Source organism: Hyaena hyaena, unplaced genomic scaffold, assembly GCF_003009895.1.
Source record: "Hyaena hyaena isolate Hyena2069 unplaced genomic scaffold, ASM300989v1 scaffold_1977, whole genome shotgun sequence".
Taxonomy (NCBI): Eukaryota; Metazoa; Chordata; class Mammalia; order Carnivora; family Hyaenidae; genus Hyaena; species Hyaena hyaena.
In genome coordinates, this window is record NW_024082611.1 from 97,854 (window position 1) to 116,067 (window position 18,214).

The 18,214-nt window shown below is 48.4% G+C and overlaps 1 protein-coding gene across 7 annotated transcripts; it reads right to left on the bottom strand.

The window, feature by feature from the left end:
* Window positions 1–741: 741 nt before the first annotated feature.
* Window positions 742–17,299, bottom strand: LOC120227061 (zinc finger protein 544-like). Of its 7 annotated transcripts, none has more exons than XM_039225209.1 (6): window positions 17,172–17,194; window positions 10,356–10,720; window positions 8,980–9,071; window positions 7,318–7,456; window positions 6,928–7,011; window positions 742–3,351 (listed from the first exon to the last, which is right to left on the bottom strand). In XM_039225209.1, the coding sequence occupies exons 2-6, from the start codon at window positions 10,396–10,398 to the stop codon at window positions 1,394–1,396; spliced, it is 2,316 nt and encodes a 771-aa protein (XP_039081140.1). In that variant the 5' UTR covers window positions 10,399–10,720; window positions 17,172–17,194; the 3' UTR covers window positions 742–1,393. The 7 variants fall into 7 exon arrangements, with proteins under 7 accessions (XP_039081140.1, XP_039081138.1, XP_039081139.1 ...); XM_039225207.1 differs by lacking the exon at window positions 17,172–17,194 and adding an exon at window positions 12,408–12,546 and having other exon boundaries at window positions 10,356–10,758; XM_039225208.1 differs by lacking the exon at window positions 17,172–17,194 and adding an exon at window positions 12,391–12,546.
* Window positions 17,300–18,214: the final 915 nt, after the last annotated feature.

The window sequence follows — 18,214 nt, forward strand, 5'->3', positions numbered from 1 at the left end:
ATTTTTGAGAGACAAAGCTTAAGCGGGAGAGGGGCAGAGAGAGAGGAGGAAACACTGAATCAGAGACTCCAGGCTCTGAGCTGTCAGCATAGAGCCCGATGCAGAGCTCAAACCCACAAACTGTGAGATCATGACCTGAGCTGAAGTCGGATGCTTAACTGACTGAGCCACCCAGATGCCCCTAGAGAGAGACTCTTTAATTTTTTTTTAATGTTTTATTTATTTTTGAGAGAGACAGACACTGTGAGCAGGGGAGGGTCAGAGAGAGGGGGAGATATAGAATCCAAAGACAGGCTCCAGGCCCTGAGCGGTCACCACAGAGCCTGATGTGGGGCTCGAACCCATGAACCGTGAGATCATGACCTAAGCCGAAGTCAGATGCTCAACGAACTGGGCCACCCAGGTGCCCCTAGAGAGAGAATCTTAAGCAGACTCACACTTAGCGCTAAGCCTAATGTGGGGGTCAATCCCACAATCTTGGGATCATGACCAGAGCCAAAATGAAGATCCAGGGGCGCCTGGTGGCTTAGTCGGTTAAGCGTCCGACTTTCACTTAGGTCATGATCTCGCGGTTCGTGGGTTCGAGCCCCGCGTCGGGCTCTGTGCTGACTGCCAGCTCAGAGCCTGGAGCCTGTTTCAGTCTGTGACTCCCTCTCTCTCTGACCCTCCCCTGCTCACACTGTCTCTCTCTCTCCTAGAAATAAATAAAACATTAAAAAAAAAATTAAAAAAAAAAAAATGAAGATCCAGATGCTCAACCAACTGAGCCAGCCACGCACCCTCAGAGTCTACTTTTAATTCCAATAAAAACCATTTCAGAAGACTTCCCATCCTCAGGCCTCCTCCAGTTCACGTTAACTGCTGGTTTACATTGATTGTTGCTGGTTACGTATTTCATCACTCAGTATCAGCTTTGCCATGCGATTTCTTTTTAGACTGAGTGTTTGGGGCTTTTCATCGAGAATATCTTCCAGTACAATATTCTAGGAATGTTTTACAGGGACAATGTCTGATTAAGTTTGGATGGTTGTTTTCACTAAAAAGATTGTTTGGTGGGTTACAGGTACATTTTGAATTTCCTAACTCCTACTGAGAGTTCTAACTGAAAATTTTAAATCAGTGATCATATTCATAGTTTCTCATCTAAATGCAGAAGTAAACACATTTTATGTACATACAAATTACTTGCGCTGCTCTTGGGAATTGTAGGCCCCTGAGTTTTACATCCAGAGGTTCTGATTTAGTAGATGAAGGTGAGCTTGGTGATGTGCAGTTTCAGTGAACACTGCAAGCAAATCTGACACATGTGGCCATTAGAGCACACTCTGAGAATCACACCTTGGTCACCTGACGTCTAATAAAGAAGGTTTGGCAGTGAGATTTTCCATCTCGATTACTCAAGAGTTTCTCTCCCATGAATTTTTTCATGTTGAATAAGGGATGTATTATAACTGAAAACTTTCCCACATTCATTACATTCATTGGGTTTTTCTCCAGTATGAATTCTCTGATGCCTAGTAAGCTGACATCGCTGACCAAAAGCCTTTTCACAATGATTACATTCATAAGGTTTCTCACCAGTGTGTGTCCTCTCATGTTTTGTGAGAGTTGACCGATCGTTAAAGGCTTTCCCACATTCGATGCATTCATAGGGCTTTTCTCCAGTATGTGTTCTCTGATGTTCAATAAGGCGTGACTTCTGACTGAAGGCTTTAAAACACATGTTACACTGATAAGGCTTGTCTCCAATGTGTGTTCTTTGATGCACAATAAGGGGAGATCTCTGGCTGAAAGCTTTTCCACAATGACTACACTCATAAGGTTTCTCTCCAGTATGGGTTCGCTGGTGCACAACAAGTTGTGATCGCTGCCGAAAAGATTTCCCACAGTCATTACATTCGTATGGTTTCTCTCCAGAATGAATTCTCTGATGTGAAAGAAGGTGGGAGCTCCCAGCGAAGGCTTTCCCACACTGATTACATTCAAAAGGTTTCTCTCCAGTATGAGTTCTCTGATGCTCAATAAGGTGAGAGCTCCCAGTGAAAGCTTTATCACACTGATTGCATTTATATGGCTTTTCTCCAGTGTGAATTCGCAGATGCCTAATAAGCTGAGTGCTTCTAATGAAGGACTTTCCACACTGGTTACATTCATAGGGTTTCTCTCCAGTGTGAGTCCTTTTATGTGCAACGAAGTCAGAGCTTTGGCTGAAGGACTTTCCACAATGACCACACTCATAAGGTTTCTCTCCAGTATGAATTCTTTGATGTACAATAAGGTTAGAGTTCCACCTGAAAGATTTTCCACATTCGTGACATTTGTATGGTTTTTCTCCGGTGTGAGTTCGCTGATGCCTAATAAGTTTGGAACTCTGGGTGAAGGACTTCCCACACTGGTTACATTCATAGGGCTTCTCTCCAGTGTGGGTTCTCTGGTGTACAACAAGGTCATAGCTCTGGCTGAAAGACTTCCCACACTGAGAACATTCATAGGGCTTTTCTCCAGTGTGTGTTCTCTGGTGTACAACAAGCTTAGAGCAACAGCTGAAAGATTTTCCACACTGATTACATGTATGTGGCTTCTTTCCAGTTTGAATGACGTCACAGTCGGTAAAAGATGAGGCCTCATGGAAGGCATGACATTCCTCCTCACATCTAAATGGTGCTTCTCCAGGATCATTTATTTCAGTTTGTACAAGGCATTTGTCACACTCATACTGGAGTTCTCTAAAACACACTGGCTTGTGTTCATTCAGAGACATGCTATGATTAATGATGTTTCTATAGTCTGTACAGTCATCGCTGTTCTCTGCTGAAAAAATTCTATTATGGTATCGAAGGGAGGTATCATAGTTGAAAGAGCCACTACTGACAGTATATTCATTAGGCTTTTTATTTCTTGTTTCAACATTTGTAAGTTTATTCAAGGAAATGCTCTGACAGAAGGCTCTGGGACTTTTGTGATTTTCATGGGGCTTCAGATCAGCCCAGCCTTTCTCATGATTAATGAAAACTGAATTCTGTTTCAACTTTTTAACCTGTGAGTCAAGTGTATGGAAATGTGCTCTTGTGGGTAAAGTTGGAGGTAGAAGGCTTAAATTCTGGTAACTTCCCCCACGGTCATGCTCACAGTGTTTCCCTTGAGCAAACAGTCTTTCTGGGGTGAATATCATTTGACTCAAAGAGTCCTCCTGGTGCTCCCTTAGCTGGTCCCTCCAATCCTGCCTTTCTCCTAATGACACCAAGCAGGGGCCCTCCTCCTGTATGCAGCATTTCATTTCTATGTTGTGGAATTCCACAGCAATATCCTCTTTGGAAGCTGACTCTTCCTTTTCAAGCATATTCTTCCAGTCTGAAAGAAATCCAAAATACTGAATTACTGAAGATGTGTTAGAGGGACACGGTGGGATGAAGGAGACCAAATATGGGAGGTATCTCTGGGTTTGTTCCTAACCCATGGATTGTAATTTCGTGCAGTATAAAAAACGAGCAAAGATAATGAAGAGGCAACCCAGGAGGACTGGTCCCCAAAGAAGGAGCAGAGAAATAAGAATCAGCAGGGGAGGGTAAAGAATAAAGGAGAAATCCACAGAAAGAATTGGGTCTAAAGGTATATAGCCCCCAAGAACCACAAAAAATACCTACATTCTAATTGCTGGAACCATGACTATGGTACCTGATTTGGATAAGGGGTCCTTGCAGATGTTTAAGTTAAGGAACTTGAGATAGGGAGAGTATCTGTGTCGGCCCTAAATGTCACTGGGAATGTCCTTGTAAAAGGGAGGTAGAGAGAGATTTGACACACACAGAGAAGGTGATTATGAACATGGAGCAAAGAGATTTGGAGATGCCGACCTTAAAGACTGAAGTGATGTGGGCACAAACCAAGGAATGCTGCAGCCACCAGAAGCAGGAAGAGACAAGGAACAGATTTCCTTCTGGACCCTCCCAGGGAGCATGACTCTGCTGCCATGGTATTGATTTCAGGTTTCTGGCCTCCAAAACTGTAGAAGAATGAATTTGTGTTGTTTGAACCCACCTAACTGGTAATATTACAGCAGCCACAGGAATTTAATACAGGAGCCTACCTGGCGCCTTGATCTAGATTCTTGCTGACCAGAATCTTAAGTCTATTTATTTTCTGGTTCTGGATCTTGAAACAGGATCCCAAACATCAACACTGACTTAATATTCCCAACACACCATTTCTACTATTTCTTCAGGCTACCCACAGAAAAAAGACTCTTTCACCACTCCAAATCAATGCCACAGACACCCAGAAAAGCACTGTCATCCTTGAAACAGTGTGGTTGGGCAGGCTGGGCTGCAACTGGGCTTCACTAACCAGCAACTTCTGAAGCTCATTCTCCTTGGAGGTAAGCCAGGAATAAAAATCCTTAGCTTACAGGGTTTACTTTGCTGCACAAATGAACCGATATGTGAGTCCCACACGGTGCCTGGCACAGAGTGCACTGTTAGTTCACGGTACCATCGATCTCGTCACTCCTGATTGTCCTAATAGGGTCTCCTCCCTCTGTTGAAATACTGGGCTTCTAACAGGTGCTACAGGTTCCCAGCCCAGGACCCTTGCCTGAGTTCTCCAATATTCTCCCTTTACTTGTCACGCTTCGCATTTTAGGCATATAGCTCCCCACATCTAATATTATCAAGGCCTCTGCTCTCGTCCCCAGGCTTCACTCTCCACGTCTGCCATGGAGACAAGGATCCTCCATTTGGCAACTATAGAGTGAACTATACTCTGTGGCCCTCCTTTGACTTCCAGGAGGACATTTCCCTCTTGGACAAAGTCTTTACCTAAGGTCACCCTCCATGGGCAACACTGCTCTACAAGACTCTGCTGTGTTCCCTTTTGATGTCGCCTTGGAATCCCTGATGATGAGAACTTTTTCAAATGAAACAATGGCCCAACGAATGGGATTGAAAGGGTATCTGGGAATGAGGAAGAAAGAAGTCTTTGGGTGGCTGATATGTGTCTAAATTGTGCCTGGTCATTGGAAACTGGGCAAAGGAGGTTACACATTTTTCAGCAGTGTCTCCATTAAGATTGCAAAATGAGGAAAACAGGCTGCACAAGTCAGCTGGAATGTGACATCTATGACAGATGAGAAGAAAGATGCTGCACACAAACTGGCATCATGCGAATGATCAAGAACAAATAAAAGTAGGTGACACTTCAGAGAGAAAAATAACAATAACAGAGGTTGCCAGTAGGAGTTACAGGGTAAGAAGCAGCAAGAACAAATAAATGCAACACCCCTGGCTAGGGGAATGCAGAAGGCAGTGTGAAGGTCGAAGGTAGTGTGAAGGAACATGATGCTTACTGCTGTGAGTCATGTACTGAAGGATTCCAACTAGAAGACATATAGAAAAAGGTAAAACTGGGGCGTCTGGAGGGCTCAGTCAGTTAAGTGGCCGACTTCGGCTCAGGTCATGATCTCACGGTTCGTGGGTTCAAGCCCCGCGTTGGGGCTAGCTCAGAGCTAGACTCTCAGCTAGCTCAGAGTCTGGAGCCTGCTTCAGATTCTGTATCTCCCTCTCTCTCTGACCCTCCCCTGCTCATGCTGTCTGTCTCTCTCAGAAATATATAAAAACATTAAAAAGTTTTGAAAAAGGTAAAACTAGAGAGAGTAAAAGAACCAGTGGTTTCCAGGAGTTAGGACGGAGGGAGGGAGAATAGGTGGAGCAAAGAGGATGTTTAGGGCAGTGGAGCTGCTTTGCATACTAGAATGATAGATACATGGCATCATACATCTGCCCAGAGTGTACAACCCAAGAGTGAACCTAATGTAAACTGTTGATCTCTACTGGTAATAATGTGTTAATACAGCTTCATCCAGTATACTTTTTTAGAGAGAGCACACATGTGCATGCAGCTTGCACACCCATGAGTGGGGGAGCAGCAAAGAGAGGGAGAGCCTAAGCAGGTTCCATGCCCAGTGCAGAGTCCCACAACCATTGAGACCATGACTTGAGCTGAAATAAACAGTTGGACACTTAGCCGAATGAACCACCCAGGCGCCCCATACAGCTTCACCCATTGTAACAAATGTACCACAGAATATAAAATATTAATAACAGAGAAAACTGTATGTGTGTTGGGGGAGTAGAGGGTGAAATACTGGAACTCTGTACTTTCTGCTCAACTTTCTGTAAATATAAAATTGTTCTAATAAGTAAAATATACTAATTAAAACAGAACAACAAAAACCAGAAGCAGTTCAATTAGTCGGGATGATGAACATGTTCTAAATTGATCATAGTGATGGATGCACATGCTTTGAATATACTAAAATCCTTTGCGTACTTTAAATGAGTGCGTTGTATGGTATGTGAATTGTATCCGACATAGCTATTAAAAAAAAAGAGCGAATCAGGCTGATATACTGGGACATATCAGGAAATGGAGTAGGTCAAGGAACTGACTTAGTAGAAATCCTTCTGGAAGGAATATGTCATTGCCACTTCCCAGGACGCACAAGTTCTCAACATACCTCTGGATCATCTAGAAGTTATAGGAATGTCCAACACAGAGGAGGGATGGACACCCATCACAGGGTAAAGACCAGGTCTGAAGGAGAAGTCTGAGGAGTTGCTGCCCTAGGTGGAGGTCAGGACGAAGGACTCAAGGAAAAGGGGGCATAAGGACCTGGGAGTAGATGAAGCAGCTAAGGGGTGAAGACCAAAGGGAAGATGGGAACAGAAAAGAACCCGTACATAAGAAATGCCAGGACAACAGTGACATGTGGTTTTCATGGACTGGGGATGGAGGGATGGGCTGATGTGGCTGAGAATGCAGCTTGTTGGACGCCTGAGGAAGCTCCCTGCTCCTCCTCCCCTCCTCGGACCCAGGATCCTGGGGAGAGCTCTCTGGCCACATTAACTCACCAGGCCTCTGGTTTGCTCTCACCTTGGGGAGGTCCATGCTCTTCCCTCCATGGGTCTTGTCCTTGCTCCAGCCAGCAGATCACATTTGGTTTCGAAAGCAGAAGCCCTGGTCAGTGAGGGAAAAACAAGGCTTTGTGCTCTGCTTGGGGAGGAAGAGAACTATATCCTTTGGCCCGGCTATCCGTTGCTAGGGTCAGATGTGGATGGACTAGGAAGGCCCTGCCCATCCCCAAAATAATCCCAGCAAAACTCTTGGCTCCTTAGAGGCAGAAAAGTGACAGTATCTGGGATCTGCATCTCAAAGGAACCTATTTCTAGAATGTTCTGGCCCAGCCCAGGCATACCCTTAAGAAGAGCCAGAGCTTTGAGTCCCTGAAGCAGAAACTGCTGCAATGGACGGAGACTATCTTACCCAGGAAGGCCAGGTGGCTGCAGATCTCCAGAGTTACGTTGTGGTACAGTGTCCTCTGGGCAGGATCCAGCTGTCTCCACTCGTCTCGCGTGAAGGTCACAGCCACATCCTGGAAGCTCACAGGTGGCTGCAACATCACCTGTATTACCATACATTGTGGACGCGGGGGCGGGGAGGGGATGGCGCAGTATAGGGAGCACGAGGATGTGGCCCGACACCCATGAGCACTCATGGGGTTCCCACCTTTGGGACCAGACCCAGACCCAGGCCCATGGTGTTTTCACTTCTCTCTGGGTGTCTCCTCTACCCCTGGTCACACTAGTGCTTCTGATTTCCTGTACTGGGAAACAACAGGAACCCCACTCAGAGATCCCACCCCTCACTTCTCTACAAAGTCACAGATTTGAGGCCAAAGAGGATGTTCTAAACCAGGGGTCAGCAAACTGTGGCCTGCAGGACAAATCAGGGCCGTGGTATGTGTTCATAAGGCTAATGCCACGAACTGAATTGTTTCCTCCCAATTTCACATATTGAGGGCCCCCAAAGTGACAGGGCCTTTACAGAAGTAATTAAAGGCTAATGGAGGTCATGAGGGCAGGGCTCTAATGCGATGAGACTGGTGTCCTTATGAGAGGAAGAGGAGACACCAGAGGCCTCTCTCCGTTCCATGTGAGGACACAGAGGTGGTGCCACTGGCAAGCCAGGAGACAGTCCTCATCAGAAAGCAACACTCCTGCACTTTGATCTCGGATTTCCAGTCTCCAGAACTATGAGAAAACAAAAGTCTGCTGCTTAAGCCACCCAGCCTGTGGTATTTTGTCATGGCAGCACAAACAGACTAATATAGCTAAGAAGGGATTTTTACATTTTTAAATCCATTTTTCACCATGTGCAAAAATGATGGGACAAAGGCTGTATGTGGCCCACAGAGCCTAAAATAGTTCCTACCTGGTCCTTTACGGAGAGCGCTGGGGCAAGCCTGCTCTCAAGGAAGTCCACCAGCATGCAAAGAGCCACGTGTCCTGGCCCTGGGGCCAGGCCTGAGATAGCATCTCAGCTTCACGACTTACTTGAGGGACGCCTGGACACGTCCCTGAACTCCTCTGGCCTGAGCTGCCAGCCCTCATGAAGACAGCCTCCCACATCAGGGAGTCTCACAGGACATGAGGGGGAGCACCCAGGCACCCAGTAAGCACACAGATAATGTGTGTGGTGATGGCACCCTGAACGAGGTCAGGGATCCGCTCTTCAACCCGCTGTGCGCCACACTGTGAGCCATCTAAGGTCAACCATGACACTTTAAGGGGACACTCTCGGCTGCGCTCCTGAGTAGTCTCAGTGAGGGTTGAGGGCCCAGTGTGGCTAAATGGGGCATGGAGGCCTAGTTCTGCCCATCCTTGAGAACTTGCTGGGCACCCATCGCAAACAGTCTGAACCACAGGGCACCAGCTGTCCCAAGGGACCAGGTGTGGGGGACTCATGCTGGGTCTGACCCTAGGAGTTCCCCGCTCATCCATAGAGAGAAGGTGTTTTATCTGCAGAGAGCCCTTGACTTTCACATGAAGGCACAGGGCAACATTCCAGTGCTCTGATGTGCTGGCCTGAGGACGTGGGGGCTACAGCTGAGGAGACTGGCAATGAGAGAAAAGGTCCCTAACTCACCTGGGATGGGACTGGCTGAGAATGTGCTTCTGTTTCCTCCTCATACCCGAAGAAGCTGTCATGGAGAGGGCAGGGATCCTCAGGCGGCAGGGCTGGCGAAGGAGGGAACAATTAGCAATTCAGCCCCACCTCAGTAAGCCCACGTGACAGAAACCACCAGCGACCTTGACAAAGGAGAGGGCTACCAGTGCCATTTGAGGAACATTCCCCTGGGGGTTGAGGGGCTAGGAGACAGGGCTCTGACCAATTGCCTAAAAGTCCAAGGCTCTGAGGTCAGCTGTGGCAGCCAAGTCAGCTTTCCAGATGTGGAGTGGAGGTCTGAGCCTAGGGATGGAGGTGGGCTACCCTAGGCCCAAGCTAAAGGCCCAGGCACATGCTGGTGTATCTGAAATGTGAACCCACAGATAAAGAGTCATCCTTTGACACCCAAATAAAGGACTATCCAGTTCCTCTTGTCATTTTAAGAGACTAAATCGGAGGAGACAGAAGCAGAGTGTTAAGACAATTGTACAAATTTAAGACATCTTAATGAAACATCAGCTAATTTCCCAAGAAAACCGCACAAGTTTTGAATACCAGTGAAACATGAGCTAGCTTCGAGAAAAAAAAAGATTCACAACTGTAAAATATCACATAAAACATCAGCTGATTTCCAAAAATGGGGGTGAGGGGAATGGGGACAAAGATGAAAATCCCCAGGAGGACAGCTAAGGGCTCTGTGAGGGGTGTCACCCAGGTGCACCCTCCCCCAAGCCACTCTGGAGGTGCAGGATGCTGCCCCCGGTGTGGGGCGTGCCCATCACCTGCCGCTTTATTGGTTTGCCATTGTTTCCCAGCCTCTACTTGTCTAACAGCTTGGCTGCAGGCATGTGACTGTCCCACTGAGACAGCTGGGTGAAGGCCCCGTCCAATCTGGCCCCCAAATCTTCCTCATATTTGACTCCTGCTCACCCGCTTGTACCAGAAGCACACCCACGCCTGTGTGCGCCCACACACCAGCTCTTGTCACTGGTCATTTGGGCTGAGCCAACATTCCAGAAATCTACGCTGCATTTGTGCGTCTGTTCACATAGAGCCACTGCTCATTCCGCCAGACGGCATCTTTTATTTGCATGGCGCCATCCAGGTCACAACCTTGAACCCTCACCCCCTTGGAACTCAGAACAGCTACCATCTGGGCTGGCGGCCCAGGGAGACTTGCGACTCTCATTCACTGCTTCCAGGAGGCAGACACTTGCTGTTCTCCCAGGACTGAATGCTGGCATTTTTCTTGTTCCGCTTTCTCTGTAAAACCCATTTCCCTGAAGAATCAAGAAGCACTTGCATGTCTTGGAAATCGTGCTCTCCCCATGCCTCACGCTTGTGGCAATTCTCACCTTTGCCTTCAAATGTCTGGACAGGCTCCTCTCCCAGTGTCATCTCCTCTTCGAGCTTCCCCAGGTGCTGGGGCTTCCCGTAGGCCCTGAGCTCCCCGGAGAGTATGCTGGGGGCAGCTCCTGGCCACAGCCAGCAGGACCACGGTGGCTGCAGATGGACCAGGGCCTCGGCACTTGTGGCTGCTGGAACCAGCAGCAGCTTCCCACTGTTCTCTCGCTTCCAAGACAATCTCTTTTGAGAACTCTACTGCCTCCAACGTGGCTAAGGCTTGAGAACTCCTTTTCCAAGCTTAATTCTGCAGATGCTCTCTGCTGGTCATCACCTTCACGGTGGGTCCCAATCTCTCTCACACAGACCTAATATTCTTCAGGCAAAACGAGAACCCAAATTCTCTGAGAATCGCTGTAAAAAGGAGAGAGTGCTGAGCAACATATTCAATACTTAAGCAGAAGATGATGGCTTTAAAACGCAGGGCTGTGTCTGACCTTGGCGCTCGTGCCAGCACAGATAAGGCAGCAATAAACATGCAAGAAATGGAATGACAGGATGATTCGAATAGCTGTCAAATAATAAGTTTTAGAGGAAAACCATTTACATTCTATTAAAAACCATTTATTTTTTTTTTTTTTAAATATTTTTATTTATTTCTAGGAGAGCGAGAGAGACCGCGTGAGCAGGGGAGGGTCAGAGAGAGAGGGAGATACAGATTCTGAAATAGGCTCCAGACTCTGAGCTGGCAGTCAGCACAGAGCCCGACGCGGGGCTCGAACCCACGAACCGCGAGATCATGACCTAAGCGAAAGTCGGACGCTCAACCGACTAAGCCACCCAGGCGCCCCTATTAAAAACCATTTAAATCAAAGCATAAGTCTGTGACAAAAAGTTCGACTTTCAACTTTAGAGCTGGTATGAGTATGCATTAACCTGACTCCTGTAACAACCCCCACCCCAAAAAGGTAAAAGTTCCATCCGTCCTGTACAATGGAATGGCCACACCGTCCACAGCACACACCTAACATAGTGAGCATGCGTAACAGGTTGACTCAGTAGGTCTGGGCTACCCATGACCCACACATTTCAAAGAAAGGCCTGTTCCCTGACCAACTAGCTGCTGAGCCCTTGGGGATATCCTACCTGATAAACTGTCTCTGTATACTTGGGGACACCCCTACTCAGTCTGCATCAGGCTCAACTGAAGGACCAGGCCACGAAAAGAACCACATCTCCAGGAAGCGTGAGCAAGTTGGCCCTTTCTGCACAGCAGTGGTTCTCAACTGGGGGCAGGGGTGCCCTCAAGAGACATCTGGCAATGTCTGAAGACACATGGTTGTCACAACTTTCAGAGGGTGAGTGTGGAGGGTAGGCAGAAGTGAGAGGCAGTACTAAACACTTCCCCTACCCAAGAATGACTCGGCTTCCAGTGTCAACAGTGCCAAGGTTGAGAAACTGCTCTACTAGGAAACAGGAACTTGGGGGCAAGGCTGTGTCACAGGGACACCAGGACTCTTCAGCTCCAGACCCTTCTCACAGATTGGCAGAGCTGCAGGACTGGCTCACTCAGTCCTCTTTATTTTCCGCAACTCCTCTTCCTGAATAAAACTCAGAAGCTACTGAAGACAGAAGTGACGACAAACTCTGAGCACTCTCACCTCTTACTCACCAGGAAGAGGACCCACACAAAAAGCTATCACCTACCAGGATGCCACTAAACCTGTGTCCACACCACCCCTTCCTCCCCTGCCCGCAGCACAGGGCAGCTGTCTCAGCTGATCCCTCCTTTTGCACACTGATTGGGGGTTTTGCAAAATTTTTGGGCCATGTCCGTGGTTGGCTGACTAATGCCCCCAAAAGACATCCATGTGCTCATCCCTAGAACCTGTGAATATGTTACCTGGTATGGCAAACGGGACTCTGGAAACAGGGAGAATATCCTGGATTTTCTGCTTTCTTATTTATTGCTGACAAAGAGGGAGGAAGGAGGGTCAGGGACAGAGGAGAGGTGATGATAGAAGCAGAGGATCCTGGGCTACAAACCTGCATATTGTCTCTACCTGAGGCACCGCAGACCGCTCACACAGGCACTTCCCAACCTGGAAATGTTGAACTCTCTGATCTTCACGTGTGTACTGAGAATGACACTTCAAGTCCTTCTTCTTCTCCTTCGCCTTCTTCTTTTTTTTTTTTTTTTTTGGAGAGAGCAAGCAAGCTGGGGTGGAGGGAGAGAGTAGGAGAGAGGGAGGGAGAATCTCAAGCAGGCTACACACTCAGTGCAGAGCCCGACACGGGGCTCAATCAAATGACCCTGGGATCGTGACTTGAGCCAAAATCAAGAGTCAGACACCCAACTGACTGAGTCACTCAGGTGTCCCTGAAGTCCTTCTTGACTCCTCCTTCACACTCACCTGTCACATTCAGTTGGTCACAAAGATCCAGGGTCCCACATTTCAAATATCATGTACCTCTCCACACCCTTCATCCCCAATGTCTGGCCTAACTATTGTTCTTTGCTTGAGTTACTGAAGAAGATCTGACTGGGTCTTATTTCCTGTCTTTCCCCCTTTCTTCCAGGAAGCCACAGGGACCACAGTAGAATGCAGCTTCTGTCACTATATGGCAGTTTCCCACTGTCTTCAGGTTAAAGTTCAAATTCCTCCGCAAGCTCTGGAAGTTCCTTTCTGTATTAAAAGTACACACAAGATGGGGTGTCTAGGTGGCTCAGTCGGTTAAGCATCCAATTCAGCTCAGATCATGATCTCGCAGTTGATGAGTTCAAAGCCCCACGCTGGGCTCTGTGCTGACATCTCAGAGCCTGAAGCCCACTTCAGATTCTGTGTCTCCCTCTCTCTCTCTCTCTGCCCCTTCCCCACTTGCACTCTGTCTTTCAAAAATAAATAAACATTAAAATAAAATAAAATAAAATAAAATAACATGTGAAATGGCAGTTCAGACACTGAATTGGGAAAAGCCCAGTTTGTTCTCCCAAGTTTCTCCTTTACTCCCACACTCGTAACAGTTCTGACCCTTCTGGTCACCAAATGTGTGGGATTTTCCCACACCAAACACTTCTCTGTGACATGAGCAGGGTGTCCACCAATTTAACTCAGATCCCACAGATTAAGGGCTCAGTTCCACAAGACTGCCCCAATCTCTCCATAAGTAGCAGATTCCCAAGTTACCCACAACTTCTCTCTGGCTTAGCTACGAATCGAAGATTCCTATGACCTCCTCCCCCTTAGATCCCATTATTTGCTGGAGTGGCTCAGAGAACTCAAGGAAACATATACATTTGCCAGTTTATTAAAGTATATGATAAAGGACACAGAGGAACAGCCAGATAAAGAGATACATGGGGTGAGGTCTGGGAGCGTGCTGAGTATAGGAGTTGGGGTGTGTCACCCTCCAGGAATGTGGTAGATGTGTTCCCCAACCTGCAAGCTCTCCAAACCCCATACTATTGGGATTTCTAATGGAGGCTTCCCCATGCTAGCAGGATCAATTATTAACTTTATTTCCAGCCCCTCTCTCCTCTCTAGAGAAGTCAGAGTCCAGGACTGAAAATTCCAAGCTTCTAGGCATGGCTTGGTCTTTCTGTTGATCACATTGCATCCAGAAGCCCACCCAGAGCTCTTCATTTGAGCAAAAGACGTCCTTATCACTTCGGAAATTACAAGGGTTTTAGGAGATCTGTGCCGAGAATGGGGCAGAGACGAATATATGTATTTTCTATTATCTCAAAGATGCTCAGTGCTTTCAGTGAGTCCTTGAATCAGTCTTTCAATTACTGACTCCACAAGCTCCACCTCAGCCACTGACATGTGATCTTCCATCTCTAATTCCGTGGCCATTAGGGGCCATGTGAATGAAACTGGGTTTCTGGTGAGGTTCACACACTGGGGTGCCCACTCTGTTCTAAAGACGGTAAGATACAAAAAGAAAACATGCAAGGGAAACAGCAAGGACAAAAAGCAGCACTGAAATCTCCACAAATGAGCAGAAAGTAAAGCAAAGTGGTGCCAGGTGTTGGGTCTGGCTCCTGCAGCAGCAGAGGATGAGCCATGTTCTAGGCTGACAGCCTAGAAACTGCTTGGAATTCTCTCTCTCTCTCTCTCTCTCTCTCTCTCCCCCTCTCAGCTTACAGATGTGTGCATGTACTACACTCTCTCAAAATAAATAAATAATCTTAAAAAAAAAACACAAAACTATGAGTACAGAAATCCCACCATGAAAAAGACGGAAAAGTTTAAGGATAAAGATGTTGATAACATGATAGAAAAAAAAGGAATGTGGCCTAAACTTCAGTGCAATGTCATTAAGAGAAAGACATTTTTTAGGGATAAAAGGCTGTAGGAAGATACAATAATCTTGGCTATTCATTTGTACAGCACATACCACAGCTTAAATATATGAAGCAAAAACTTGGTAACATAAAGGAAACAGAAGAAAAACCACATGGGAAACTTCAACCCACATTTTAGAATTTGACTGATCAAGGGGCGCCTGGGTGGCTTAGTCGGTTGAGCGTCCGACTTTCGCTTAGGTCATGATCTCGCGGTTCGTGGGTTCGAGCCCCGCGTCGGGCTCTGTGCTGACTGCCAGCTCAGAGCCTGGAGCCTGTTTCAGTCTGTGACTCCCTCTCTCTCTGACCCTCCCCTGCTCACGCTGTCTCTCTCTCTCTCTCCTAGAAATAAATAAAAACATTAAAAAAAAAAAAAAAGAATTTGACTGATCAAGAAAACAAAGTAGATTATAAAACAGGGGAACCTGGGTAGCTCAGTCAGTTACGTGTCCAACTCTTGATTTCGGCTCTAGTCACGATCTCCCAGTTTGTGGGTTTAAGCCCCATACAGCTCTCTGAGCTGACAGAGTGGAGTCTGCTTGGGATTCTCTCTCTCCTCCTCTCTTTGCCCCCTCCCTGCTTGCACTCTCTCTCTCAAAATAAATGCACATTAAAAAAAAGAATATAAAATAAAATGTATATAAATTCAAATTAGTTTAAATATAACGCCAAGCTGAATTATATACACAGTTATTTATTTACACACCAAAGAATTCTTTGGTTTGCCCACAGAAAATTAACAGTATGTCCCCATTTTGTGGATGAGGAAACTGAGGCAGAAAGCGTGAATAAAACTTAGACAAGGCCTCATGATGAGTAGGAATCCAGGAGCTCCGCAGCCCAAGGCGCTGAGCACACCGCCATCTTGGTTCTCCGCCTCTCCCTCTGGTACGCCGCTGCCCAGCCTGCTGCCTCTGCCCTCTCTCTCAGCATCTTCCATCAAGAACCCACCCCTCAGCCTCTCTCACTTGGAAGCGCTGCACAATCTGCCCCAGGCTACCGGCCACCTTCTCTGCCTGCCACTGATGGTTTTTGAGTCCTAGGTAGTGTGAGACTATAGGATGCAACATCCGTCCCATCTTTATCCCCCTTACGGCAGCAAGTCCATGCTCTCGTTTCCTCTTCCGGCCCCTCTCACTATTATCCGATCTGTGCAGACAAGTCCACCTCTTAATTCACTCCAATCAATGACCCTAGGCTCTCCCACCTTCCAGGCACACAGACTCCTCTGAGCCGACACCCTCCCAAGTGGCTCCCTTCAACTTCTCAGGAGAGAGACTTTCCTTCTGGCCCAGTAAACTCCTGCATCCCAGAACCCCCACCCTTACTTCCATGCTTCTCCTCATGCTTACCTCCTCCTCCTTCCTCATGGAAGTAAGGCCCTTTGAGCAGCCAGCACCTCAGTCCCCTCTTCTTCACTCTGTCCATCCTCTCTCTACCCTCACTCCTGAACACACACACTACAAATGTACACCACACCCAAGAAAGCTGACCACGATTCAGATGATGCTATCTCATTCTGCCACTCCTGCCCATCCTTGGGTAGTCTCCTACTGCCTGTAACCATTTCCACTCTCCTATCATCTCCTTCCTTGTCTGGAGGCGTCCAAGGGCGAGGTCTGGGAACACTACTCGGCAGCCAGAGGGACTGCTTTCAAAGTCCCAGCTCCACCATTTGCCTCTCTACAGACTTCCTTAGCCTCACTAGGCCTCAGTCTCCTCATCTGTAGACATCTGGGGAACAGCGAGCCTTGTGTCAAGGTGCTGCTGTGAGGATTAAATGAGCTGTATTTATAGAGCTAATATCATGCTGACCCACAGGACACATTTAGTCACATACATTGTGCATAAAATTCCTCTTCTATACCTCATACTGGACCTGGGATGGGCCTGGTGGGGCAGGGTCCCTCTGTCTAGAGGGCTGAGGCAGAGGTTGTTTTCTTTTTCTTCCTTTCCCAGGTTACTCTTTCCTTCCCTGGAGAGTGGGGTTTCAAGTGCTCCCCCAGGCTTCAAGTTCAGCCCAGATGCCACCCCCCGCCCCCATGCTCCCTGCCAATGCCACTTCCTCCTCTATTTCCAGCCCACCTCCAACAGACTCCCCAACTCAACACAGCTGAGTGACCGGGAATTCTGTGACCTCCATCTTGGCTCCTCACTAGAAATGTAAACTCAAAGAGTCCTCAGCTCTTCTCATCCCCTTGGCATTCCCTCTTGCACAGAGTTATTTCTACAGCCAGACGCTTCTACTCTGAGGCTCTCTGAAATCCAACTCTAAGCCCTCACGCAAAGGATAGCTTCATGTCCGTGTTCTTCATACCTCCAGCCCCTTCTCTCACCCAGCCCTTAACCTGCAGTATCAACAAACACAACCAACACCCTGGACCCAAAGTTTGCTGATGCTCTTCTCGGACTGCCCCTAATTCTTTGTTCGCTTGGAAAGCACACACTTGCTTTTCAAAGTGAGTTCAAGTTCACATACCAGTGGGAGAAAATGTGTCCAAGTTCTGAGGCTGGGACGGCCTCTGGGGTAAAGGAAGCCTCACTTGCCTGGTTCTGCTGCCAGCAGGCATAGGCTACCACCTCCTGCAGGGCAGGTGGCGGTAAGGAACTGCGGGAAGAAAAAAGACGTGAGGCTAGGCCTGGGTGGGCAAGCCCCAGATTCTCACAGGCCGGCCTGAGACCCTCAACAACAGCTGGCCTCCTTTGCGGCAGGTCTTCAACCAAACCGGCCCCCGGCCCTGTCTCGGAGCAAGAGAACCTCAGACAAGATCACATCCAGCCACGCTCTGCTGCAGGAAAGCCCCTGGCTGCACTAGCTTCCTCCCGATTTCTGCAGCGGGGTTCGGGGGGACCCGCTTCTGACAGGGCCCTGCGCGGCCCGGCGGGAGGAGGGACCTCTGCCAGTCACGCTCTCTCCTTCCTCCCCCCCGCACCGCCTAGATCACTTCAGTCTGGCCCGGCCCCGCCCTCCAGCCCGCCCCGCCCCGCCCCGCCGACCGCGGAGGCTCCACGCCAGACCCAGATTTCGAGCTCACCTGAGCGCGCGGGTCAATGGCGGCGCTTCCGGTGAACGGCGGAAGTGCGTGCGCCGGACGCAACGGACTGCAAATCCCAGAAAGCCGCGCGGCTGCCGCCGTTGCTGGCCGCGACTGCACCGGCGGCTGCCTGAGACTCGGAGTCGTCGGTCTCCCTTTTACGGCGGCTCCTGATGTGTTTTGGAGCGTGGTTTCTGTTGAGCTGTGCTCCTTGGCGTGCCTTTCCGCTCGGCCCGGGTTAACGGACGCCACTCTGACTCTCCTCAGCCGGCAGGCGAGGCCGCGACGCCAGAATGGCGGTCGTCTGCGATCAACCTCGAGGGCGGGGTTCCTGTCTGTACTGCGCTCGGCCGCATTTTTTCCTCGTCGGTCTTTCCAGCCAGCGCCTCGACCTGCTGTGGAAGCGAATGAAGACGCCTTGAAAGGGACTAGAACCCGCTAAAGCGAGGGAGTCCGCCACCGTCTTGTGCCTTTGGCGGAGGCTTGA